The 26039-nt window shown below is 53.3% G+C and overlaps 1 protein-coding gene across 1 annotated transcript; it reads right to left on the reverse strand.

The window, feature by feature from the left end:
* Window positions 1–15278: 15278 nt before the first annotated feature.
* TNNT2 (troponin T2, cardiac type) lies at window positions 15279–24323 on the reverse strand (the record flags this gene model as incomplete). The annotated part of the gene is made up of 16 exons (XM_082330067.1): window positions 15279–15327; window positions 16665–16705; window positions 17134–17224; window positions 17683–17792; window positions 18198–18308; window positions 18462–18539; window positions 18909–19025; window positions 19164–19224; window positions 20203–20224; window positions 20523–20558; window positions 21075–21107; window positions 21678–21734; window positions 22485–22514; window positions 23164–23181; window positions 23306–23316; window positions 24286–24323. 16 exons carry the CDS (start codon window positions 24321–24323, stop codon window positions 15279–15281), a joined length of 903 nt encoding a protein of 300 aa, XP_082186193.1.
* Between the last annotated feature and the right edge of the window lie 1716 nt (window positions 24324–26039).

Consider the following 26039-nt stretch of genomic DNA (forward strand, 5'->3'; position numbering starts at 1 on the left):
TCCCAGCCTCCCCAGCCCAGCAGCTGATGATGAGTGAGAGAGCGTTTCAGCACAAGAGTACTGCAGGAATCTTCACAGGGTACAAAGGGATTGCATTGGGTAGGTGGGATTGCTGGCAGTAATTTTTAGGTAGCAGATCTGGTCCCGATTAACACTTTGGACAATATTCCAGGTCTCAGATGAGATCTCAGATGTCCCAAAGCTGAGAGGTGGCCAGATCTGAGCACTGTTTCTGCAGTGGCTCCAGAGCTTGACACTGTTGTACTCATGCACAGAGCTTGCAGGAGACCTTCCCAAGCCTGGTTTCTCCCTTGACCTTCTGCCTGCAGAGTTGCCTGCGTTTCTGCAAATGAGGAGCGAAGCAGTTAAAATCCCCCCATCTGGCGCAGCAGCAAATCGCCCCTGTGCTGCCCAGCTGAAATCCCCCCAGCCGGTGCAGCAGCGAGTAACCCCCTCGTTGCACAGGCGTGCCTGGCTTCCCAAGGTAACGCAATGGGAAAAAAAGCAGGTAGAAATTTTCAAAAGTGATAAAGCTATTGGAAGTTCCTGGCACTGCAAAACCCAAATACTTTCCCAGAGAACCAGAGTTCCTCCCTCCTTTCCCTGGCACTTCTTTCAGCAGAAAGCCTTACAAGTGCGCTGCAGGATCTTACCTAACAGATTTGAGCTCAGGCAATAACTGTAACTGCTTTTGAGTCCTGAGGACAAGTTTCAGTCTGAAAGATGACCCAGACCGAGTGCTGTACAATGAAGGAGAGATTTGCTTTGTGCATCTTATTGCTTTCTTCCTCGTGTTTTCTATTCTTTCCCCAGGAAGCCTCTTTATCTCACGGTACAGGTAACTCCTGCTTCAATCAACAAGGATCTCCCCTGGCAGAACAGGAAAATCAGTCTTTCCTCAGCAGGGCTGAAAGAAATACTCAAAAAACGTAAAGGAAAAAAAATGGAGATTATCTGAGTGCCTTTGAGTTCCACCCTGAGCTTTTCTTTGGCATGTTTTACCCATGATGAAAACCAATTCTTGTTTCCTTTCGGGGGGGACAAATAGCCAGGAGGGGGAAAGGCGCTGCTTTAGTATCACAGCGAGGCCGTTGGCAGGATCACAGCGAGACTCTGGATTTCCCAGGCAGCAGCACACCTCCTAAATGGCTCCTGTCGTTTTTGTCTGTGCAATGAGAAACTGGCTGTGCCTATCCCAAATATTTTTTTTTCCAAGGGTAACCCACAAGCAATGTAGAAATTATTTCCTGCGGGATGCGGAGAAGCAGAGGGTTAAAGAGCCAGGGGGAAGGGGAGAGGAAGGAGATGGCTCAGGCAAGTGTTTATGCTATTTGAAGAGATGACTCCTTGGTACACGGAGCAAAATCCACACCCATTGCCTTTCTGCCCCTGGAGCCTGCCTGCCGCAAGCTCCTGGGTAAAGCAGCAACATCACTGCAGGGCTCAGCCACCGTGGGAAAGCCAGCGGAGCCACGGTGAGTCCTGCCGCGCGGTGGGACCCAGATGCAGGTGAGTCAGAGCCCCACCTTGCTTTGAACAGGAGGAAGCACCCAAGAAAAGGCAGAGCACGAGAGGGTGGTTCGTACCATGGGCAGCCCCAGGAACCCAGGAACCCATCCCTGCTCCTGGGTGCTGCAGCCTGCAAAGCTCCAATTAAAACAGGGATGAAGCCATGTGCCCAATTAGCCAGCGTGGCAGCTGGTGGGATAACAAGAATGGATGGAGGAGTTTTTCCTCCCGCAATCGAAGCATACCAGGGAAAGACTGACAGCGACTGGCAGGTCTCCAGCGGGCAGGAAGGGAATGGGATGAGCAGTCACCATTACTCATGGGCAGGTAGCTAACTGCTCAGCTTTGCCCTGCGAAGGGTCAAACAGAGCCCAGTGCTGAAAGACCCGAGACCACGGTATGTGGGAATACCTTCTCGATGACTCTCTTCTAAGCTGTGTCCTTGCCACCTCCCTCCTGCCATGGACCACGTCCCTGCAGGGGAAAGCGCCAGCACGAATGGGCTGTGCAATCCCCAGAAACCATGGCTGGGGCTTTGGTCCACACGTCTGGTGTTTGGCAAAGGGATGGACCATCCTCACCTCCATCCAGGAGTGAGCCATGGTGGGGGGACAACATGTGCAATGTCACGCAGCCCCATGGCTGTGCTAAGGACAGGGTTGTGAGCATCATCCAGCAGCAGCAGAGCTGCAGGCACCTTCCATAAGCTATCCAATGGGGAATGCAGCCTTCCTGGGAGCAGCTCAAGGGCGGCACCTCCATACCCTCCAGTGCAAAGCCGGACTGCTCACCGCAGGAGCACCAGTGTGGCACAACCTGAGGCCAAAGCCTGAGGAGGAGCCAAGCCAAAATAGTTGGTGTCTTTAGGTTTCATTTGGCAAGAGGCTGCAGGGGCAATCCCCGTGTGAGAGCACTGTGGCTGTTTCTACCCATGCTTACGGATGTGCCACTGGGCTGCTCCTCCTTCCCAGAACGACCAGAAACATGAGTGTCCCCAGCCCAGACTGTTGTCACCACCCTGTCGTCCTCCTTTGGGACCACAGAAAGCAGAGGAGCTCGGTACAAGCAGACACCAATGCTGGCACCATGACAGTCTCTCTCTAAGGCTCTGTCCGGGGTGCGATGTGTAATCCTCACTTTCTCCTTCGACATCTTAGGTCCAGCGAGGAGTGAGTTTATCTTGTTTACAGATGCATATTTTGGCCCTTGGGTGTTTGTTCTGCTGGTTTTTGAGAGGGTCGCAGGCCATTAACATGTGGCCTGCTTTGGTGCTGAGCTGGCTTCACAACACCCTGCAGGCACAGCAGGTCGAGAGTCCTGGGGCGTTTGCTGTGCCTCTTCCTTCCCAGAAATCCTGCACAAAACTCCTCACATAACGTCAGGTGCTCTGAGCTACCCCCAGATGCCTGCTGGCTGCTACAAGGGCTCAGCACCCAGGACACACATCACTGATCAGGAATCTGCCTCCAGCACAGAGCTCGTGCTGTGTCCCTGGGAGAGAGCCCAAAATCTGAGCCTTTACGTCTGAACCCAGACTTTCAGCATACTGCAGAGCAACCAGGCTATCGGCTTCAGACAGACCTTGGCACCGACTCAAACCAGACTATACATTCAGCGCCTTAAATTTCACTCACCAGGGAAGGGCTGTCCAAAGCCAGTGGTGATTTTGCATCGCCCTCTGTTCCAAGGTGCGAACCTGAAATTCTGTAATGGGACCCTGGGATTTTCAAAAGGGATGAGGGAATTCAGAGGATTCAGATGCTCACATGTTTTTAAAGCCATCATGGGCACCTCCACGTATAATTTGTTCAGCACAAGTTTGCCAGCAGTGACAGCAGTGGTGGTGCTGTGACGGGTACCCTGAGCCAGACTGATGGCGGTGTGGAAGGAGAGGATCTACCATCGCTTCCCCTCTTCTCTAGCTATGGACAGCTATCATTTGCCCACAACTACCTGCCTTCTCAGTCACACGGCTTTGCAGGGCTTGCAGCACAGCTTGCTTGCATTTTTCTTTTTTTAAGCTGCCAAACACCAGCTCTCCATAAACTGAACTAAACAACCACATCTAAAAAACTTTCCCGACCACTCTGGCCTTTATTGCTCATTCCCTGTTAGGAGAAATCACTTAGGATCAATCCACCCTCACCTGGGCAGCTTAAAATTAGACACTGAAGTGCGAGACAGTCGCTCTGGGTTCCCTTCATAGCTAGTGGAGAGAAATAGTCTGCGCAGCATGTGGTTCACCCCATCGTCAGACAGAGGCAGAAGGAGAGGCAGATTAATAATTTTCTATTTCCACTGCTGATTAAGAAAGTCCAGATTAAGATAAGCGGTGCTCAGACATAGCTAGGTGGCCTGAACCTCACCCTTTATCTGTTGTCAGTGCACATACCCCAAAACAGCCACTATAATACTATATTGCAATGTGACAATCTTCTTTCTAGGATGTCAGACTAGCTCTGCCCTGGCAGGGCGGGATGGTAAGCAACACGTTTCTTGTGTCTTTCTGGCATGAGAGTGAAACTAGTGCCAGACCAACAAAGAGGGTAAAACCAGGCAGAAGCTTTGCAATGCTCCTGCAACCTTGTGCTGGCACCTGCGGGGCACCCACTGTGGGGGTGTTCCTAGTTCGTGTCTTGCCATCACTACTCGCACCATTTCTGTTCCCCTGAAAAACCCAACTCCTGGAGTCACTGAGCTATCTTGGATGTTCATTTTCCTTTATTTCCAAGCAAAAGTCTGCAGAGAAAAGCTTGATATGCTCAGCACCGCCCATGTGCTGGAGGGTAACGATCTTTATGGTTAGGATTAAGAAGACTTCACTGGAAATAGTTGGCTCTATGACTCATGTCCATAACTTGGTTCATTTTTCTCATCCTTGGATGGAAACCCTTCTAACTGGATTTTCTTTGCAATTTGTGGTTGCTTTCACTGTATCTGATTGGACACAAAGCAATGCAAAGAAAGGATGGGTAGCAAAGAAAGCTTCATCTGGTTGTCCAGCCTTACCGTTTCTGGTGATGCTCTTACCCAACAGTGAAATGAGGGTTGGAAATTGTATGACTGGTGCCAGCAGCCTGCAAAGGCAATGAAAATGAGACATCTTATTCCCCAAACAGGGATATCACAAATTCATCATTTGTGTCCAGCAACACAAAGAAACAAGACACATCACGGACTTTTGCAAAGGTGAGTGCTGGAAGTCTGGTTGCTCAGCAAGGGGAGATGCTATCAGGTGAAACCTGAAGTTTGGAAGTGAGAGCCCAGTGAAAGCAGTTAGGTATTTAGTTTACATTTGTGTCATGGAAGATCTTTTCTCAGGTGTGTGTGTGTGCAGGTGCACACACGTGCCTGAGGGATGAAGCTGTTGCTCAGCCTGGCCTTTTCCCACAGACTTGGAGCTTGCGATATCTCTGGATGTTCAGGTCACGGTGGAGACTCAGGCTGGAGGTCTGCAGGGCGATCAGGGCAGTCCATATGCAATCTTTCCCTAAGAAACAGATGGATATTTATGCTCAGGGATGGTCTTGAATTTAATAAGAAGAGGCTCAGTTTTGCATGTGAGGCGATCGCAATGGGGCCACGGGGCCAAAAGAGGTCAAGCACCCAATTATGAAGACACATTTCCTTGCAGCAGACCACATCACTGCACACACCAGCTTTTGAAATGCCTCTGTCAAGATCCCCAAATTGCCAGATACACAACTAGTGACCAGCTATGTAGACAGAGCTGTTATATCCACTATACTCCACAGGGCATGGCAGCTGTCTGGCCAGCATGTCCTTCACAGACGTAAAAATAATACTTTTAATATTACTTCTTCTCTTTGAACGTAACCAGACACACATGAGCTGCTTTGTGCAGACAGATGCTAATTCATCTCATTCATAACCTTCCGGGCTATTTAATTTTACTCCTCTCTATAAAGATTTCAGGTTCTCAGATGCTGAACTTGACCCCTAATACACTCTTCTCAGGGTATAAATCATAAAAAATCCATCGGCCTCTTTCTCCTCTTTCACATCCAAGTGGAAATGAGTAGGAAGAAGATTTAAATTAATGGTCTAAATTCCAAATTTTCAGGTATTCTGTCGGGGTAAGGCTAAATCTTAGAGTCACTGCCAATTAGTGCAGTGTCACCTGTGTAGTGATGCTAAGCCATCCTGTTCTGCCTGGCTGGTGTTAAAGAGCTTTAGTCTAAAGAAGCACTGAGCTTTGGCAAAGAGCTGTACTGAAATAAGGACAGAACTGGGCGTGTGGACAATTCATTTTTTAGTGCTGTTAAGCTTCTTAGGCTGAGCCTGGACTTCATTGCTCTGTCACAAAAAAAAAGATTGCAGATAATGAGCTAATAACACTTCACTTTCCCAGTCTGCTTTGCATCTTCAAAGCACTCCACAAGAACAAACTAATTAACTGTCCAGAGAAGAAGCTCATGACTAAGAGCTGAGAAACCATGTGAGTCAACCCGCTTGCAACAGCTCTTTGCAGATTTCAGTAAAAACTCATTTTGGAGGAAGGTCTGTTTACTGGCCCGACTGGTCACACCAATCCCCGGCCTCATTCCAGGGGTGTGAGCGGCACGGATGGACCCAGCCCAGGAGAAGCCCCACCGACTTCAAAAGAGCAACACCTCGACAGGAATGCCCCAAAACCAACTGAGTGGCTTCCTCCTTTTAATTTGCACACACACTCGGCGTGAATTGAAACTGCTGAGCTAACAGTCCCTCTGCAAACCTCCGCAAAATGAGGTTTCCTACTCTGCTTGGGAAGACTTTATTTGCAAACAGCCTTTTTCCAAGACCATTAATTCAGACAGAACACACTGTGCCAGGGTCTGTTAGTGGAGAAATAGCTTTCCTGAATGTAACCTTGGGTGCTATCAACCTGGCCTTGGAGTTGTGTCTCCAGCTTGAGGAGCTGTGTTGAAGTCCCAGCTCTCTTATTCCTCGCTTTGGGCGAATTATTACGCTGCCGCAAGAATGTGACTTCTCTTGCAGGTCCTTGGCTTTTGGGGAATGTGGGTCACATTTACTTAAGCAAAGCAGAGGTGAGAACGTCATTTTTTTCTATGGGTAAATGAACTCCAAGACCCAGCCCTATGAAAGAATTTAGATATTTCAGGCCAAGAATTTTGCCTTGGAAAATCCTACCTAGCTGTGTATATTTCCACTAGGAAACACCCCTGGTGTGCCTCTGAGGCAGAACCTCTAAATGATGGACCGATATAAACTGGGTTTCCCCAGATCGTCACCAAATTTCAGCCCAAAGGTCGTGGGGGGCTGCTGGGGAGGAAGTGCAATGTGGGGCTTGCTAAAGGGTAGGTGGTTTCCCAAGGGAGACACCAAATCCCAGGACACACTTCAGGGATGCCAGCCCCCATCTCACAACACCTCAGTCCCAGGGATGCTAGTATATCAATGTACAACCTCCCTGCTGTAGCATAGGCATCCATCCCACCCAGCGTGCAGGCTGCTGAGGACCCCGGGATGAAGCACTTGCTGCTCCTCTGTTTCATCTAATGCATTAGAAAGCCTGATTCAAAACTGCAACTTCCACCAAAGGATTCAGATGCCTTAAAGCAACGTCTTTCTGTAGCTGTAACCCTCACATCTGTGAGGAAGGTGTTACGGGCCAAATGCTTTTCCACAGAGCACAAGGACAGATTTCCAAAATCTCCGTTTCAGCACACTGGGGTCTGGAAAAAAAATCCATGGAGGAGTTTTGTGCCCATGAGAGTCCACGTCTTTGTGAAACATTCACAACTGCTATTTATGCTGTACCCCGTCCACATGGAGCCTCCCATGGCTGGGACTTGCAGCAGGCAGTGATTGCTCCCCCTCGATTCCTCACCTGGTTCGCAGGCAGAAGCTTTGGGGACTTCTGCGTCATTTTTCCTTCTTCCCGAAAAAGACGTGCTTCCTTATGAGTTGTTTATCGGTTTGCGTGCCGGCAGGTTGTCCTGCCCTTAGCCTAAGGGGCCTGCAAGCTGCAATTGGGATTTTTCTACAGCCGCCAAGAAATGCCAACAATTTCCAGAATCCTTTAGCTACTCGTCCCTCGCAATGACGATGTTTGGACAGCTGCAGTTAATCACAGGGCTCAGGAGCTTATGGGACTAATTGCCCCATCAAGCAAATAACCAGGAGCTCGTTCCCATCCTGCCACAGTGTGCTCCTTCCAGCCAGGACCCCATCCTCCTGGCTTTGCCCTGCCAGGTCGCACAACACTGAATCACCCACTGGAGATATTTATCTCTGCCCACTGCTGGGAGACACCTGGAACTGAAATCAGGCCGTGAGTATGTCTGCTAAGCATTGCTGTGAGCTGGGATGAATCTGGACCTATGGTGCCTGATTTACTCCGTGCGGCTGGAGGAGCAGCAAGCTGAGCCCTGGCTGGAACTGATGGTGTCCGGGGATCCTATGGAGGGATCTGGAGCCCAGCGATCTCCTCCACACTGTGGCTGCTCCACCATGGAGCCCTTGGTACAGCCAACCCAACTTGGCAGCCATGGAAGATGTGCTTTGGGCAGTGAGGAGGGTGATGGGGAGATCAACGAGATGCTCAGCCCAAGGGAGGAGACCTGTCCTCCTGACGGGGCCCTTGGGCACCTCTTCCAGCACCCAGAAATACTGCTTAGTCTTTGCCAGTATGATTCTGCTTGTAATTATTTCAAAGTGTTTGAAACACCGGTCTGGACAAAAACACTGAGGTGTAAAACCTCTGAAAGCCAAATGTTCCCTTTCCAAAATATGTTGGTCAAAAAACCAGCAGAATTTGAGAATTGCATAACTTAGCTGAATTTCATATTCGGTCCATTTTATTTTAAGGTGTGGCGTGGCACACAGCTAATACCCTGACAGGTCATAGTATAGCACTGCAACACCACCTGAAAAGTTACAATAATTGCTCTATTTTTACAGGTAATCAACAGCATCTGGTTCACAGCAAAAGATCAAAGCCTTTCCCTGGATCAAAGTGTTCCATCTTTGTCATGATATCAAAGTTAGATTTATTGCTCTGAGAAGGCACAACTGTGTTTGTTTACAGGTGCAGATAAAAGGTGCGAGCGGCTCACAACGCTTCCGAAACCAGGAGAGCACTGTCAATACAGTAATTTCAATATTGCACTGTGCCACAATCTAACACATCAGTTGTAGTGTGTAGCACTGGAATTATAAACCAACGTCATATAAGGAGAGTACTGAATGCTGCAGCTCAGCTGGGGTTAAAAACCAGAGCTCAAAGCCATACTCATATCAAGCCGAGGAGATAGGAGCTTAAATCTTCCACCTCACCAGCAAGGGCTGTAACCTCTGAGCTGTTAGATAAGGGGTGTATTGCCTTCTGTTTAAATTTCAGTCGTGGAGGCAATCTGGGCAAAAAAACCCATCATCTTTGTGCAGGTGCTGAGCTGCTCAGAAGCATCAGGCTTCATCAGCATGAACCCCAGCAGCCGCAGCACGTGGGCTGGTGGCAAACGGCAGGCAGGGATTAGGCAGGTATGGTGGCATCTCAGGGTAGGGGTCAGGCACCCTCAGGCAATCCTGGGTCTGGCAGTGCACTTAAATAATCTGCAGCAGACCAGCTTCTTGCATATTTATTTCACGCAGGAAGACATCAAAAGAGAATTGCTGTGTAATGAGGATTTTCCCAGGCGTGGGTCATGCCAGGTCTGAAGGCAAAGCCTGAGAGTTCACACTTCAGCAGGCATTTCCATCTCTTTCAATTTCCAACAGGCCCAAACTGGGGCTTGTCTGGAACAGGACACATACAGTGTGCTGGGTTCATGCGGAGAACACAGGGTGCAGGAGCTTGCTCTTGGCCAAGGTGATGGTGCTTTGTGAACAAAATCACATCTCTCTTTGAACATGCTCATGACTGGGTCTTTGACCATCAACAGACTTAGGACCTAAGCTCTGCCGTCTGAGACGATAAAATTAAAACTCAGCATTGCATCCACATCCCCTTCACACCACCCTACCTGCTTCTCCGATGAGGCTCATCCAGTGCACTCAGGCTCCTCTGCTCCAGCTCCCCGCTGCCACCACAGCCCTCCTGTTCAGAGCACAAACTCAGGAGACCATAAATGAATGATCCCCGATCCCCTAAAATGCATCCCCTGCCATTGGGCGCCTGTGTCCTGGGACAGCCCATCCACCAGGACTGCCTCGGGGCCACCATGGGCACAGCTCCCCTGCACCCCTGCTGCTGTTTCGCCTTCCTCTGGAGGTGCGTTGCAGGATCCAGCACAGCAGGCTCTGAGCGTGCGTGTGCATACGAGTACCTGTGACTGTGTCTGCGTATGTGTGCATGTGCACGTGTGTCTGGGACTCTGCGTGTGCGTATGTGTGTGCATTTGCATGCAAGGGAGCACACAGCCCCCTTCCTCTGCGGGGAGCGGGACGGTGTCAGCAGCAGAGTAGCAGAGACAGGAATGTTCTGAAGATAACTGGCCTCACAGATGCAAATGTGGGGCTCTGAGACCTGCCTCCTAGGTGTTGACCCAGGGATGATACCATGGGAGACACTGCTAAAAGCTTCAGCTTTTGTCTCACAGCTCGCTGTCTGCTGCAGAGCTTCGTGCACCAGCTAAGCACAGTTGAGTTTGGTCTCCATGTGCCCTCTGGGAGGGGAGATGGGTCAGGATCTGTGCAGCTGAGGCTGGTGGTGGGGTGCAAGAGCAGGACCGATTCCCTCCAGTGCTCCAAACGTCCCTGAGATCTGTGCCATCCCCTGACCTGGGCACTGCCGGTGACTGCCAGAGATGCTCCTGCAAACCGTCACAGCAGCTTTGATGCTCAGCACCACTCCAGGTCAGGGTATATGGTGCAGCACCCCCTTTACCAGTCATGTACCTGAGGGATCCAACGCTGGGCAAAGGGCTGATCCCAGCTCCTGTTAGGTCTCAGCATCTCAGCGCTCCTGCCAGTGGTTGCTGCCCTGCACCAAAGAGCATAGTTTTCACCTAGGACTTCAGCTGAAACCTGGGCATGAGAGCACATGCAAAAGCAATGATTCAGACATCACCAGGAAGCTTATTTTCCTTCCACTAAGTGCCAATAAAATGCTGCTTCCAGACAACAGCTAAAGCCTCTTTCTTTCCATCCCAGAGCATTGTTGCCTGCTTTGTCAGCGGGACTTGTCTTATGGACGTGGGTCATTGCGTAGATGCTAAACTGTGCGTGCGGTGCATTAAAGACTTTATTGATGATTTAACACATCTGTGGAATCAGCATAAACCATGGGTGACTTTAACCAATTAAAGGCGATTAATTGATACCTGTGAGTTAGCTACTACAAGCAGTGATTTACAGGGCTAAGATAATAAATGAAACAAAGTTTTATAAGGCATTTAAAAATAATCATAAAAAACTTGCAAACGTCAGATGCTTGCATGAACAAATGGACCTGCCCTGCAGGGGAGTGTGCTGAGGAGGGCCATCTCACAGCAACACATGGATTGGGACTCTGGAGATGAGAGCTCAAAGGTGTTTCAAAATTTTCTTAAAAATATAGTCTGTTTTTAGACCTGACCTGCAAAAATCAGAGGTTGCACTGCTTCATTTTCTGCAGTTTTTTGTTGGCATTTGGGCTTGGCTTGAACTCAAGGCTGGGCACCCCTGTACTTCTGGGGACAGCGGCGCCGTGGATCAGTGCGATGTGGCCACCTCGTACCCCAGAGTCTAAGGTTCACGGATGGTGAAAGCAGTGAACCCCACACCACACTGAAGAATGAGCAATGCCCACTCACCACAGCAATGGCATCCAATACCATCTGCTCCATGTTCCACAGAGCTGGGCCACATTTGAACACCCGGGACATCACTGGAAAAAATATACCCCATGCTGGGCTGTGCCTGGGCAGTGGGGACCCTGTGTGCCAGCCAGGATCCGCTGTCGGCACGGGAGTTGGTGTGTGTGTTATCCTGCTGGTGCTGGCACCCTCTCCCCAGCCCCAGAGGACTCAAGTGCCCCGTCCTGCACTGGGGAGCATGGGCACTGCCTCACCCAGGGAGCAAAGCAGGAGGTGCAGACCAGCCCACACCGACTGTGCTTGTCTGGCGCCTTGGGCGTGCTGTGTCCTCCTGACACACACCCCAACACCCCCTTCCCTGGCCCTGCCGGTCTCCCCTCCGCCCGCTGCTGTTGCTCACACTCCATAGCCCATGGGGCACCTCAAACTTAGTGTTGTGCCTGATGGAGGGAAGCAACGCTCCAACGTCTCCAACGTGGGGCTGAGGGGATCCTTCACCACGTGCCCCAGCTGATGGAGCCAATGAGAGGCTCCACATCCCCATCTGGTGGGACACACTGGGCCCTGGCAGCATTTCAGCTTCAAGAGCTGCTGCTCCAATGTCCCACAGGTCCTCGTGGACCACTGCAGCTACATCATGGACCATAATGCTGGTAGCCTGGGCACATGCATGACCCTGGCTCCTTGGGACGTGCATGGGCCAGGTGGCCCCAGGACAGCAATCACAGAATCTCCTGTGCTGTCCGGAGCATGCCTGTCTAATGTGATCTGATCAAAGACATGAGCAGGCTGTTTCTGTCTGCAGTCGTAGTGGCAAGACCAGGCTCTACAATATCTGTACTTCAGCCTGGCTTTGACTCTGGGAGCAGTCTGGGGTTTTGAGTGTGCCTGACGCACAGCTCTGGTTTAGCACAATCACAGCCCAAAACATCAGCTCAACATTTTACCAGCACCTTCTGGGTAACAAATGCATCCTCTTTTGCATCCATTCTAGCATGCGGGGACACTGGTACCCTGGGGAGCACCCTGGCATGGGTTCGCATCAACAGACCATGAGGTGGACATGCTTGTGAGACCTGGGTACAGGTCTGCTGCAGTCTGGGCTCATGCAGTAGTGTTGGGACACTCGTGCTGAATGCCAGAGGAGGCGGCTTTGCACCCCGGGCTGGCAGCAGCTTCTGGAGCTTTGAACTCTGGCCCGGACATTGGCACCACTTTGGGGAGGGCGGAGGCCTTCTGTGCCGCACCATGCTGTAGCACATGAGCCCTGCATTGCACCCACCAGCACGCACACCTCACCGCAGCACCTGCCAACGTCTCCATAGAGCAGCCAAAAGGACTCTGACATCCCCCACTGCACGGGCTGTGTGGGACACAACCCAATCCCTGTCCAGTGCTGTGGCTGAGACACCAGTACTGCATTTGAGCGGACACTCTTTTCACGTGCTGTGCTCCAGAGCGGTGCTGCACAAGGGACTGCTCCTCAAAGGACCACAGCATTGAGGATGTTTGCTCCAGAAGATGCTGTTCCTCTGCAACATGCTGAAGGATGCTACACCTCATAGCTCCTGGGAAAAGAAGGGATGACCTGCTAGGGAAGGGCAGAGCTCTCTACCCCTCATACCATGCTCCAGAGGATGCTGGTACATTGATCTGGCATCCAGAGTTCCTGCTGCCCATGGGGACATTGAGACCACACAGCAGTGCTGCAGGACACCAGTACACTGCAGATCTCCACAACGACATGGCACCGTGAGGCTGTTAGCACCCTGCACGACACTCCAAAAGCTCTGCAGTGCAGAGCAGCATGGCCAGTCCCTGGCCCGCTGCGCTAACCTAAGGCTCATCCGCTTGCAAAACATGTGCTATGCATGGCAGGATGGGGACAGCACACCTGCACATCAGAGCTGCTCACCAGCGTACAGTGCCCTGCACTGCGCTCCAGCAAACCTTGGCACAACAGACTGCACCACTGCAATCATCACGCAGCCCATGCAACACTTGGGATGATGCCAGCACCCTGTAAGACCCCAAAGAAGACCCCAGAGCACTCTGCCACGTCCCACAGGATTCCTGCGTCCTGCACCACGCTCTGCCATGCCCAAGCACGGCAGCAGCCCGCTCACAGTGGAAAGCCACAGACACTGGTGGGAGATGGAGCAGGGGAGGGCTGGTGGCAGGGCTGGGCGCTGATTCAGCTGTTCTGGCACAGCTGTGCCACCGAGCACTGGGTGCAGGGAGGGAGGTGCTGGGCGGGGAGGGAGCGCGCAGGTTTCGGCCCCGGCGCACACGGAGCCAGGCTGGCGGGGGGCCAGCGCGCTGCCGAGACAGGCAGCGCTGTGGGAAGCAGGGAGTGCCTCTGTACCCCCACCCTGGGCGCTGCCAGCCCCAGGGGACGGGCAGAACGGCTGCAGCGCCTCTGCACTGCACCGGGCACCAGCGCTGGCAGGGCCCTGCCTTTGCCTGCCAGAAAGGTTTTGAGGATGGACCTTCAGAGCCTGGGTGAAGGGGATATTTTTTTCTAAGCCAGATATACTTTTCTGCCCCAAGCCATGCCCCTGGGGCCGTACATCGGTCAGGCTGGAAATGTAACTTGCTGGACCTTCACTCAGCCAACCGCCAGGGATTTCATGTCCCAGCGCTGCCACCCTCCCCAGCTCTCCCCTTTTGTCCCAATAAGGGATCAGGCTCATCCCTCCACACCTCATTTTTGAGGAGGTGGGTGATAGGGGGCTGGTTGCCCTCCATTTACTGCCTCACTGAAGCTGAGGCTTCCCAGAGCCTTGCTCCCCAAAACCTGATGGCACATATTGAAGTAGGCAAAATAAGTTGTCATCCAACAGACAGCACAAGGGAGAAACCTGCAGGATGCTCCCATATCACTGAGTCTGGGAGGGGGAGGACAGGCAGCCCCATCAAGAGGGGAGACAAAATGTCTTGCTAAGGAACAAGAAGGCTTTGAAGATCCTGTGCACCAATCCCTCCCCACTGCTCTGGGAAATGCCTCACGGATGCAGTTTAACAATAGCATGGGACAGCTTGCCCCAGGAAACGGTCATGCAAGCCCAGTGTCTTCTCCTGGCTGACAGTCCAGATCCATGGACCAGGAACGCTCAGGATTATGCAGCTGATGTGTCCTCATAGGCATTGCATGTGGGAGCGTGCTACGGAGATGCCTACAGCTAGGTGAAAGAGATCTTCACCCCTGAAAGGACAGATAAATGGTCTCTCTACACTCAGATAAATGGTCTCTCTACACTGACTCATCTCAAGTCTTCATTGCATGCTGTCAGAAACACACAGAGGAGGCAAACACAGCTGGTCTGAGCCCTTTAGGAAGAGGTGGAAATAGGAATGAAAATGGCCTGGAAGCAGGGTTCGTGACTAATCCTTGGACCAAGGGGCTTGGAAGCAGTGCTTCTATCCATGCTGTCCCACAGGGCCAACCCTGGCACAGAGAGGAGTGAGGGGGGCTATGGTACAGGACAAGCAGGAACTAAGGTGGCCATAACTAGGATTGCCCCAAACTGCAGCAGGAAAAGCAGGTCAGACCACTGAGGTCTGTTACAAAACCTCCCAAGAACTGCAGATGTGAGATGCTGTGAAGCAAGGGGACACGTTATTCAGGAGGTCCTGGATGGCTGCTGCATCCTCTTGCACCCCAGGGAGTGGGTGTGCAACTGCGCTGGCTCAGCCAAGCTATGCTGGGACTGTCCTGTGCCTGTTTCCTCTGGACTCAGAACTTCAGGATGGAGACAACACCCGCACCCCCTCACCGTTCTCTTTATTTACAGACACAACATCAGCTGGGGGTGTGGCGATGAGAAGCGGCGCCTTGCGAAGCATCTGCCCACCCAGACAGCGCTGTGCCTAAAGCAAGGTCTTTGCTCCATGCAGTGGGAGGGCGGTGGGCGCGTGGTGCAGGCTCCATGACGTGGGGAAGCCAGCTGGTCGACCAAAAGGCAATACACCCCTCTGTGGCTGAGCCTCCTTTGCCTTCTGAGTCATCTATTTCCACCGTCCGCCCACCATGGTCTTCCCACGGGCAGCCTTTGACCTGGAAGGGAAGCAGGAAAGCACGTGCAAAAAGGTGTTAGTGACCGTGAAAGAAGGGAGAAGGTGGGTGCCATCGGAGGCCCTGCAAAGAGGACCAAGCCATCTGCAGCTGATGCTCACTGCCCTGTGGGGAAGAAGGTCTTCAGTGGCCCCAGGTAAAAGCTTGGGATCTCACTCAGTCTGTGTGTTTTGGGACTCTATGGGAACAAGCTCATGCATTTTGCCAAGTGCGTCTAAGGAGCCCCAATTCCCTTCCCACGTTCCTCCCTCCCAAGGATCCTTCAGAGATGAAATGGAGGAGTTGGATCTTGGCTGGAGGAATAAGGACAGCTGCAGGATCCTTCTCCAAGGAACCAGAAGCTGTGAAGCTGTTAGCCAGGACCCAGCACATTGCTCTCCTTAACCAACATCAGGGGAACAGGCACTGCTCTGGGCATGGCCCAGCAGAGAGGAGGAGGAGGAGGCTCGGGTGGGCAGTGAAGGGCATTTCTGGCACATTGTCCCAAGAGTCACCAGCCCAGCCCTGGCTACCAGTCCTCAGCCCTGCTGCTAGCCTGATGTCAGCCCCGGTGTCCATGCAGCACACGTGCAGTGGGAGACACACAGCACTCGGGGAAACACCCGTACTCACCCTTTGCTGCAGTAACGGGCCGTGTTGGGGCAGAAGAGAAGAGAGATTTGGTGTAAGCGGGGGGGATGCTGCTGACTGTCACACAGGACAGGCTGAGCACCTCTCGTGAGACAGCAGGGTGGGATGGGGATGCGAGAGCAGCATGGTGCTCCTGAGGGTGGGGGTTAAACACCCACCTCCACCCTCCTACAAAGGGTCCCCCAGTCCTGTGCAGGGGACATGGGCACAGCGACAGGCTCCCCTGTCCTTGTGGGGCTGCACAGCTCCCAAAGCCTGTGGAATTTCCCCTCCTACACAAGCTGGGATCTCCAGCACCTTCTCTGAGATGCTGGGCAGAGCCACTGCAGGGATGGGGGTGGCTGGAGGCTGGCAGGACCCCACAGGACACAAGGCTCCATGTGCAGAGGTGGGGTCTCCCCGGGGTCCATCCCCAGCCGGGGTCTCTGGGGCAGGGGGAAGCTGGTGGAGGTGGGAGGCAATGGGGGTCTGTCAACGGGAGCAGATCAGCATGGACCGAGGTCCCTGGGCCAGACCTGCACATCCATGAACACCGGGTACCAGTGGGACCAGGCGCAGGAGTGGGAAGGACAGGAGGTGGCTCTGCGAGGGTGCAAGAGAGCCAGGAGATACACAGGGAGGGAACTGGGGCCAGGGGAGCAGGGAGCTGGAGGGCAGGAGGCGTCAAGGAAGGATGCTCAGCAACTTACACTTTCTGGTGGTCACTAACACGATTTCGGAGGACGTTGATCTGCAAGAGAAACACAGGTGGATGGTGAGGCCCAGCAGGATGCCCCATGCCTGGCTGGGGACAAGGGTTGGGGCGAAGGTGCATCACTGCTCTCTCCAGGGGTTCTTGCGTGGGGTTTAGCACAGGGTTTGATGTGCAGCACAGCGGGAAGCCTGTTGCGGTGCAAAGCACACATCCCCAGGAGCTAGGAGGTCACAGGGCCACCACACAGCCCCTTTCACCAGCTGCCACATCCTTCAACATTTCATAGCTTTGTGCTCAGCCTTGCCAGGGTGGCCAACAACTGCTGGGAGGGTTGGTCTGATCCTGGCTCATCTCTGCTTCAGCACCGTCAGCCAGACAACCCAACTCATCTCCCAGACGGGGAGCAGAAGGAGCAGCCAGGCACACAGAGGGTCAGCAAGCTCACGGGGGACCTCGTGGCTCACCTCGTATTTCTGCCGCTTGAACTTTTCCTGCAGGTCAAATTTCTCAGCCTCCAGATCGCGGATGGTTTGCCATAGCTCCTTGGCCTTGTCCCTGTGGGAAGAGCCGGCTGGTGTCAGTGCAGAAAAGGGATGTGGCTCACAGGGAGCTCACTGCAGGGGACAGGGCAGTGGTGCCACCATCTCGCCTGCTCCCCCAGGATGGGTCTGCAGGCTCCGTGCCAGCCGGGGATGCGCTGGCCAGTCCCACGCAGGGACCGAACGCATGGGTGGGATGCTGGGAGACAGGGGGACACGGATGTCCCACGCGTGTGAGCGTGGCTCCCTCTGATGGCCAGCGCTGTCAGCAGCAGCCTGGCAGTGGTGGCCCGGCAGAGCCACGGGGCCCATGTTCCCGGTGGGATGTCACAGCCCATCTCCCAGCTGTGCCATCACCCTCTTGTCTGGGCTGCAAGCCCCAGGCAGCCCACCTTGGCCCAGGATCCTGCCCCAGGAGGTGGGACCCAAAGCAGAGCCCCTGTCCTGGACATCCCTCCTGCAGCCCATGCTCACCTCAGCTTGTCTTCATTGAGGTGGTCGATGTTCAGGGGCTTCCGCCGTTCGCTGAGGATCTTCTTCTTCTTTTCCCGCTCTGTTTGCTTCTTCCCACCTTTTTTCTCTGACTGAGGAAACCATCAGTCCGTCAGAGGAAAGGAAATCTGCCCAGCTTTTGCTCTCCATCTATCCCCAGCTCTGCCCCCAACACCCTCTGCTTTTGGGACTCCAGAAGAACATGAGGTCCTCAAGGAACTTCTGGCAACAGTGGACAAGACACCCCCCGCTCCCCCATCCCTGTCCCTGAGGCAAGGCTGGACCCCCCCGGCCAGCATGTGCAAAGCAGAGCACTCAGCTCACTTTGGCCCTCTGACCACTGCTGTGACCCAACTGTGGTGGCCTGTCTTCTTCTGCTTGTAGAAACCAGTCTACCAGCACTGAGAATGTGCATGGTGCTGTGGGGCCAGCCCATGGTCAAGCCCTTCCCAGGAGCACCAGCGGCTTCATTGTAACTGCCTGGGGTAGGATCACACCTTCTGCATGTAGCCTCCAAAATGCAGCATGTTGGAGAAAGCTTTCTTCTTCCGTGCTTCCTCTTCAGCCTTCTTCCGGGCCTCCTCTTCCTCTTTGCGAGCTCTTTCTTCCTGCCAGGGTCAGAAGTGGGTCAGGAGCAGATGGACGGAGACTTCAAGGACTGACTTGCATGCAACACGCAGCTCATGCTCCCATGGGCTCCATGGCTGGGTTTGTGCTACCCAAGACCAGCCCAAGCCCCCCAGCCCTGGAGGGAGACTCACAGCCATGCGGGCTTGGCGCTCCTTCTCCCTCTCGCTGCGAATCCGCTGCTGCTCTGCCCTCTCCGCTCGCCGCTGTTCCTGCAGGAGGAAAGGACATTGGCTTGGATGCCCCAGGGCATCTGCATCCTCCCTGCCCCTCAAAAATCCCTCAAAAGCCCTGAGAGCCCCAGGGGCACATCTGCTGCTCCCATGTTTCCCAGGAGAGCACATGGACCAGAGCCCACAGGGGAAGGTCCATCTCTGTTAGGCACCGCAGCCTTGCAGCAGCCAGACTAGGGGCTTCCCAGGCAACGGGGTACAAAATCTGGCTCAAATCTCAGGCTCTGTCTTGCAGAGACATGGGATGTCTCAGGTCTTGCAGTCGGGACTGTGGGGAAAGGATTGTGGCTGTTTGCCCACAGGGGAGAGGGTCGCAATAGCCATAGAGGGGGAGGGCTGCAGACATACAATCCTGTCCTTGAGGGAGATGAGCTCCTCTTCCTCCTTCTTCCTGCTCTCAAAGTGGGCTTCGATGAGGGCCTGCAGTTCATTCAGGTCCTTCTCCATGCGTTTGCGATGGATGTCCTGCACCGGATGGAAACAGCAGCGATGGCTACACTCACAAGTGAAGCCCTTCAGGAGCTGCAGAGCTGCTGGGCACGGTGTGGAGGAGCAATGCGAGGGGAGCACCTCATGGGGGTTGACTTTGGGTGCATTACTCACATCAAAATCCAGTCTCTCGCCATCTGGGATTTTGGGAGGCACGAGGTTTGGCATGAAGACCCTGTAATCGAAGGTGAGCAGGAGGATGGTGAGCCTGCAGCGGATACCTGGGACAGGACGGTGCCTTTCATTCACGCACTGATCTACCCAGCCCTCCTCTCTGAGCCTTGCAGTCCCCAGGGAGGCAGAATGAGCATATTTTGAGGACAGGGAAATGTAATGCTGCTTGCTGGAGGTTGCCAGCTGGACAGCCTCAGAGGAAGACCTCTGGCATTCCCGGGAAGCACTCCAAGGCATGGCTGGAATAACTCTGCTAGCTGCAGGCAACTTGGCCATGACCCTTTGCCAGGCACCCTGGGGCTGGCAGCCACCCCACTGCTCACCCAAAAGAGCACAGAGGAACTGTGTGCTCCAGTGTGACCTGGCACTGGGAGCTGGAAACCATCTTCTCATCCTCTGTGGGCTTGAGGGAGGGCAGGAGATGCTCACATGCACATAAAGACACAAAGGGATGAAGAGATCACGGCTGAGGACAGATCTGCCTCCCAGACCGCAGCATCCCAGGGGCCATGAGGACTTGCAGTTTCCTGGCAATGGTTCACGGCCTCGCTCCTTCAGGCAGGTGTTCCTGTCCCAGGGATGCTGGCACTCATGCAAATGCCTGCCTCATGCCAGCCATGGCCAGGGGCATACTGGAGAAGCAAGACCCTGGCTGTGCCATGGACCACGTACCCCAGGCTGGGGTGCACACAGACTTTTTCCAGCTGCAGGGCCACAGGGCAGCTGGGCCTCCTCCAAGGAGCACCCAAAATGCTTCGAGACTTCATTCCTAGCATCCTCTTCATATTCTATGTTTATCTGCCTGTTTCTCTCCCTTTTTCTCTCCATGTCCCTGTCCACACCCTGCTTTCATGCTTTTGAGGCCTCACTGTCCCATGCCCTCTATGGATCATGGTGTTAAGCCCATCACACGGAGCCTCTGCCCTGGCACAGCTCCTAGTTCAGACCTCGCACCTGAGAAAATGCACCGACAACTTACTTGGGTTTTGGCTTCGATTCACCTGCAGGTCCCCAGGAGGAGGAGAGAAAGGCAACATTAGTGTCACAGAGGCATTTGCTTTCACACCTTGACCCAAAACCCGCAACACTGAACTGGGCTACCCCTCTGCCCCAGCAGCACAGCCTGCACTGTGCATCATCCTCCAGCAAAGAGGCATGCAGTGAGGTGTCCATCTGTATGCTAAAACCCGAGACACACGTTGATGCTCCTGGCTGAGCAGAAAGGCGTTTTCTACTTCCTTATACAGGCAAAGGGACAACCACTCCCACCCCAGAGAGGAACGAGGATGGATACTTCACCTTCCCCAGGCTCCTGCTCTCTGTCCCCCTCTCCACCTGTGGAAAACACGATGCTATGGCTCCCAGAAGCCAGCCCTTCTGTGCACCGTGCCCGCAGACACATCAGGGTGGTTCAGCCAGGCTGTTCCCCTCTGCCCCGTGCTTATCCATCCCCACTGCAAAACCCAGCTCCATCCCTCCAGGATGAATGGGGAGAGAGCAGTTCCGTCATGGACATTCCTCACCCACGGACAGACCAGGAGAGCCCCAGGTCCTCTCCAGAAGGAACCCAGACAGGCTTTGCTCAGGCTGAGAAAGCAGTGGTATTGCCCTCTCCTTCTGTATTTTGGGTGATTTCTTACCCAGGCAGCACAAAGCCACCCCTCCTGCAGCCTCCTGCTGCCCCAGCCCTGGCAGAGGACGAGGCCAGGGCAGCTCTGCCCCATTTACTGCAGGTTCCCTCTCTCCAGCAGCAAATGAATTCAACACAAAACCCCAGTGGGGTCAGTGTCTTGGGGGATTGGGATCAGGACTGAAATGGCCCAAACTGCCTCTCCTCCATTCCTGCTTTACCTTCTCCTGGCGCTTTCGTTTCATCTTCTTGTTCTGTTTCAAAAGCAATGGGGAGAATATGAGCATCAGTGGGTGAGGGCAGCCACATCCCCCCAGCACAGAGGGGTCCTGGCACCCTAATTCAGGGAGCACGGCTGGGATACTACCAGCCGTGACAGCATGGGGACATCAGGCACCCAAGTCTGCTCCAAAGAGGTCTCATGAACTCTCCGTGCTCTTTGGGTGGTGAGACATGTCAGAGCATGACCCCAGCTCTGGAAATCCCCCCTCTAAGGCTATGGGGACCTCTTGGTGGAACAGACTTAACTCATTTTTGGCATTATTTCAGAGTGCTGGACACAAACTCTTTGATCAGCAATCAGCAGAAAACACCATTATACTCATGCTTGCAGGGCCAAGGCACTTGGTAGATCAGGAAAGGGCAGCTCACTTTTGACACCTCCTTACTGGAAACCACAGATACGGGGGAGATCTGCCCCTCTGTGCTACTGGCCTGCTGGCACAGGCCACGCTGGGACATCCCAGACCCTGCTCGGCACCCCACCGAAGCAGAGCATGGCTCCAGCCAAGCCATGGGAGCTCACTGGTGAAGCCACCACGCACCTTCTGCCTTAGTTTCTTCGGTCTCCTCCTCTGCCTCCTCTACCTGTTCTTCCTGACCTGTGGAATAACAAGCAGCATGAGCCCAATAGCCGCCGCTCCTGCTGGCTCCCTATGGACCCCAGTATCAGGACAACGGCGGCATGGAGCCAGCTGAAAGAGAGACCCAGGGGAGATGTAGCCGCAAGAGAAAGAAGCAGCGGCTCAGAAAGCAAAGGGCTTTGCTCTAAACTTTACCCAAGGGCTGCTCTCTGTGCTTGGGCAGGGAAAAAAATTAAAGGATTTATACCTCCTGGTTTGTCCCTCATTCCCTCTCGTGGTATCGTGCTCTTATACCCCAGGCTGGGGGTAGTGATTTCTATTGCTCTCCTCCAACCAGTGAAGAACAAGACTGGCTGGCATTAGAGAACGTGCCTTCGGCACCTTCACAATCTTATTTATGACACTGTTGGAGCATTTTTCCACTGGAGGGAGCAGTATCCCCACAAGAGTCCTCCATTGGAGTTAGAGCAATGCTGGGGCCCACAGGTCCCGGGAAGATTTGTGGTCCCACAGCAAGAAGGAAAGAAAAAAGAAGATAGCAAACCATGAGTGCATTTGGTTGACAGATGTAAGAGAGAAGCCACAGACACAGGAGCAGATACACACAGCACAACGGGGCAGGAAGGGGGGAGTGCAAGAAGCAAGAGAAAGAAGTGGAAGAATGAAAGAAAACCATTTCCCAACCAGGGAGAGACAAAAGACACACCGACCCACGACATATTCACAGCAGCAGTGGAGAGATGAAATAAAGAAAGGTGCAATAACTACCGTCTTCTTCCTCTATCCATTCTTCCTCTTCTGAGCCAGGGAGGAGGGAAAGGAATAAGTGCAGAGGTTAGTCGGGCGCCATAAAGCTGCGGAGTGTAGCTATGGCGTGCATGAGATGAGGGCTCTAGCACTGCAGTGGTTTGCCCCTTGTGCCTCTCTTTGCTTTTAACATTCAGGAGGTTTTGCCGTGCAGCAGCCCGGGCTGCCTGGCAGTGCCCTGAAGCAGCAAAAGGAGCAGCAAAACCCAGCTCCCAAACCCAGCCCCAAATACAATGCCCAGCTGTGTCCCAGAGTGGCTGCGTGCACCATGGGGTTTGCTTCTTCATCGGACTGAGGCAGCTGGAGGTTTGTGCTTCAGCAGCGTTAATCTACATTCAGCTGAGGCTCCAGCTCCCATTGAGTTATTGGGCTCACACCTCTGCCAATGTCTGAGTCCAGCATTTCCACCCCTGTTTTGAGTCAACGGATCACTGACAAAAGAGTTCCTGGGAAAATTCAGATTGGTTTTGATCCTACTGATGTTTCAGGTGGAGAGATCTAGAACATGGTCTCATCTGCCTTTCCTGGACATGATTTGCCCATTGCAGTCAAGGAGCTTACCACCACAACCCACCCAAGCAAAACACTGAACCAACAGCCCTGGTCTCTTGGTCCTTGCAACCGCTGGTGAAACACCTACCTTCTTCCACGTACTCCTCTTCACAGAGCACACGTGCGCACGGGAGAGAGGGAAGAGAAAGAAGACGCAGGTTATTGAAGTTGCTCTGATCATTTCTTAGCTTCAGCCTCAGGACAGCTGCAGATGCTCCATGTCCTCTTACCTTCCTGCTCCCTGCAAAGCACAACACAGATTTGCAGTTACAGCAATCTGCTGCAACGGGGCACGTGTGTGCCATTAGTGAGGCCAAAGGGGAATTTGAAATTTCCTCAAGGCTGGCTCCCCTTTTTCATAGCAATGGGCAATGAGTGCCGGGCTGGCTGCTGTAAGGTGGCAGTGGGGATGGAACAGGACCCAGATCACCCTGCAGGCTGCGGATAGCAGGAGCTGAAGTGCTCAACTGACACTTCGACAGTGGTCAGAGCACAACACCATTTTGCAGCTTGAGAAGATCGAGTGACCATGGCCTGTAATCCTAGAATCAGGCATGTCACATCCCACCTTTGCCCCAAAGTCCTTTCCTGACCTTGGGGGAGACGCACAGTCCTCGGTGTGCCCAGGGGACATTGGGCACAGGGGTCAGACTGATTGCTGAGACATGCAAGTCTGCCGTGGCATTTTAACGTAAGAGAAGGATTCAGATCTGCTTTTTCTGCTGGTGGATGAGAAGTAGGAGCTGTGTTTGGACTGATCCCTGTAACCGTGCATCGCAGATATTGAGCCCCTTCTCTCCAGTGTGCCTCATGGCCCAGCAGCCCTCCCCAGCAAGAGTTGCCCTCAAATTTGGGCCTTGGGGAGTGATGCTCTGCATGTGGCAGTAGGACCCCAGCAGCAACAGACTGATGACATCAGCTTTTCCCAGCTCTATCTCACTAATTTAGACTGCAGCATTTTTAATGCAGGGACTGTCCTTTGCCACATACGTGCTGATACAGCTCCTGACACAAAACTCCCCGCTTCTGGGGGTCTCAGCACTACCACAGCAGCGGTGCAGATGGGCATGGGGTGGGGGAATGTAATGCTGGGTGCTGGGGTAATGATGAGAGCTGGTTCCCCCCGAAAGGCACCTCTAAGCAATACTGCAGCCCTGTGGGAAAGTGGGAATAAGGAGAAAGAAAGGGTGTTTAAAAACACACCACTTACTGCTCATATTCTTCGATGACCTCTTCAGAGTCCGACATGCCTGGTTATCTAGCAGAATTCAAGGCAGATTGGAAAAAGCAAGGGTTAGAAGCTGAGATAAGGACAAGCACAGCCTGTCCTCCAGCGCCTGAGACATGGGCACAGAGATGCTGTGTCTCTGCAAAGCACTTGGAGCTTCGAGCTGTCCCCAGCCGGGCTGTGACAGCATTATCTCAGCAGAGATAAGGCTCCCCCCTCCCCTCCTGTCCCAGGATCACAGCTCGCACCAAATGGGAGGCAGGAGATTAGACACAGCCTCATGCAACACTGATAACTGCTGTCAGGAGCCATGTCCAGGACACGCAGCTCCCCTGGCCGCGGCCGTCTCAGGGTGCTGTGTTCGCTCAGGACACAGGAAAATAACCCAATTATAACGTTCAGATTGTTTTGTTTCCTGACTATTCTTAGCTTGGCTGGGATATAGAAACTTGCAGGGACATCCCGTTATCTCGAATTTATAGCCCTGCACAAGCCACAGCACGAGATCTCAATGAGACCTCCCAGCCCAGCCCTCCAAGTGCAGAGAGTGCTCTGGAAAGGGGCGATCTGGGCTCAGCAGGAGCATTTGTCTCCTGGTCTTGGCCCTGAGACTGACATTAGCTAAAAGGAATAGTTCACAGCCTGATTTAGCAATAGGACTAATAACTCTGCAGAAACAGCCATGATCATCTTCCCAGCACACTCATCTCCCTCCCAGCCAGGGTCAGGAGGACTTTACTCATCGCCCCACCTCATCTAGCTTCCACCCAATGCTCCACCACGAGGTCTGCACAGACCACCCCATGATCAGCCCCAGCCCTGGGCATCCCGGAGAAGCCCTGAGCATCAGCCCAAGCCCCTGCACAGCCTGTCCACCGCTCACGTTCGTGCCAGACCTCAGCAAAGCTGAGATGCAGCAGGACAACACAAGGCAGCTCTAGAAATAACTTCCATGTGCTAAACCACCTGTTCCCAGAGCAGCGCCACTTCACTTCTCCTCCTGCCGGGTGTCTGGGAACAACTGGTCCTGGCTACATCTGTTGAGTATTTATTACCCGGGATGGGTAGGACAGGCTTCAGGATCGCTTATTCAAGATGCTGAATCCAGGACTGGAATCCGCAAGCATGGGAAAGATGCATTACAGGAGGGGTGCCTCTGCATACCTGTGGTTCCCGGGGGGTTGTCAAATCTCACTTCTGGGCAATGAGTCAGAAGGTGATTTTGGAGACAAATGAAGTCAGAACTCAGCCCCGTCAGCCTCGGGTTCACCGCCTGCTTCTGCCATCATCATTCCCTTCCCTCTGATGCATCTGGGGTTTGGCCCTAAGCACCCCCCTCCAGAACCACCCCCTCGATCTCTGCTCTCCCTTGAACATCAATTCCTGGCCCTACTTTTCCTCCAGGCTTGTCATGGTCCTACTACTCCCAGAGTTTGGCCAAATCATTTACGTGGCCTCTGAGCACCCAAGACTTCATGTTGTCCTTTCACAAGAGCAGAGACTCCCTCCTGGCCACGACAGTGCAAGCACGCAGTTGTGAAAGCTTATTTTTACATTTCCTTTCACCTCCTCTCTCATACATCACTAGATCCCACAGAGCATTTGCTGAGCAACAGCAACAAAAGGATTGTTAAGGGAGTACACAAGAAAAACTAACATTACATCAGAAAGTGGCTCTAGGAAATACTTATCCATCCTCTGCACAGAAACAGATAAACCTTTCTTATAAAGCTTTG

Source organism: Platalea leucorodia (assembly GCF_965183815.1).
Source record: "Platalea leucorodia genome assembly, chromosome: 19".
Lineage (NCBI taxonomy): Eukaryota > Metazoa > Chordata > Aves > Pelecaniformes > Threskiornithidae > Platalea > Platalea leucorodia.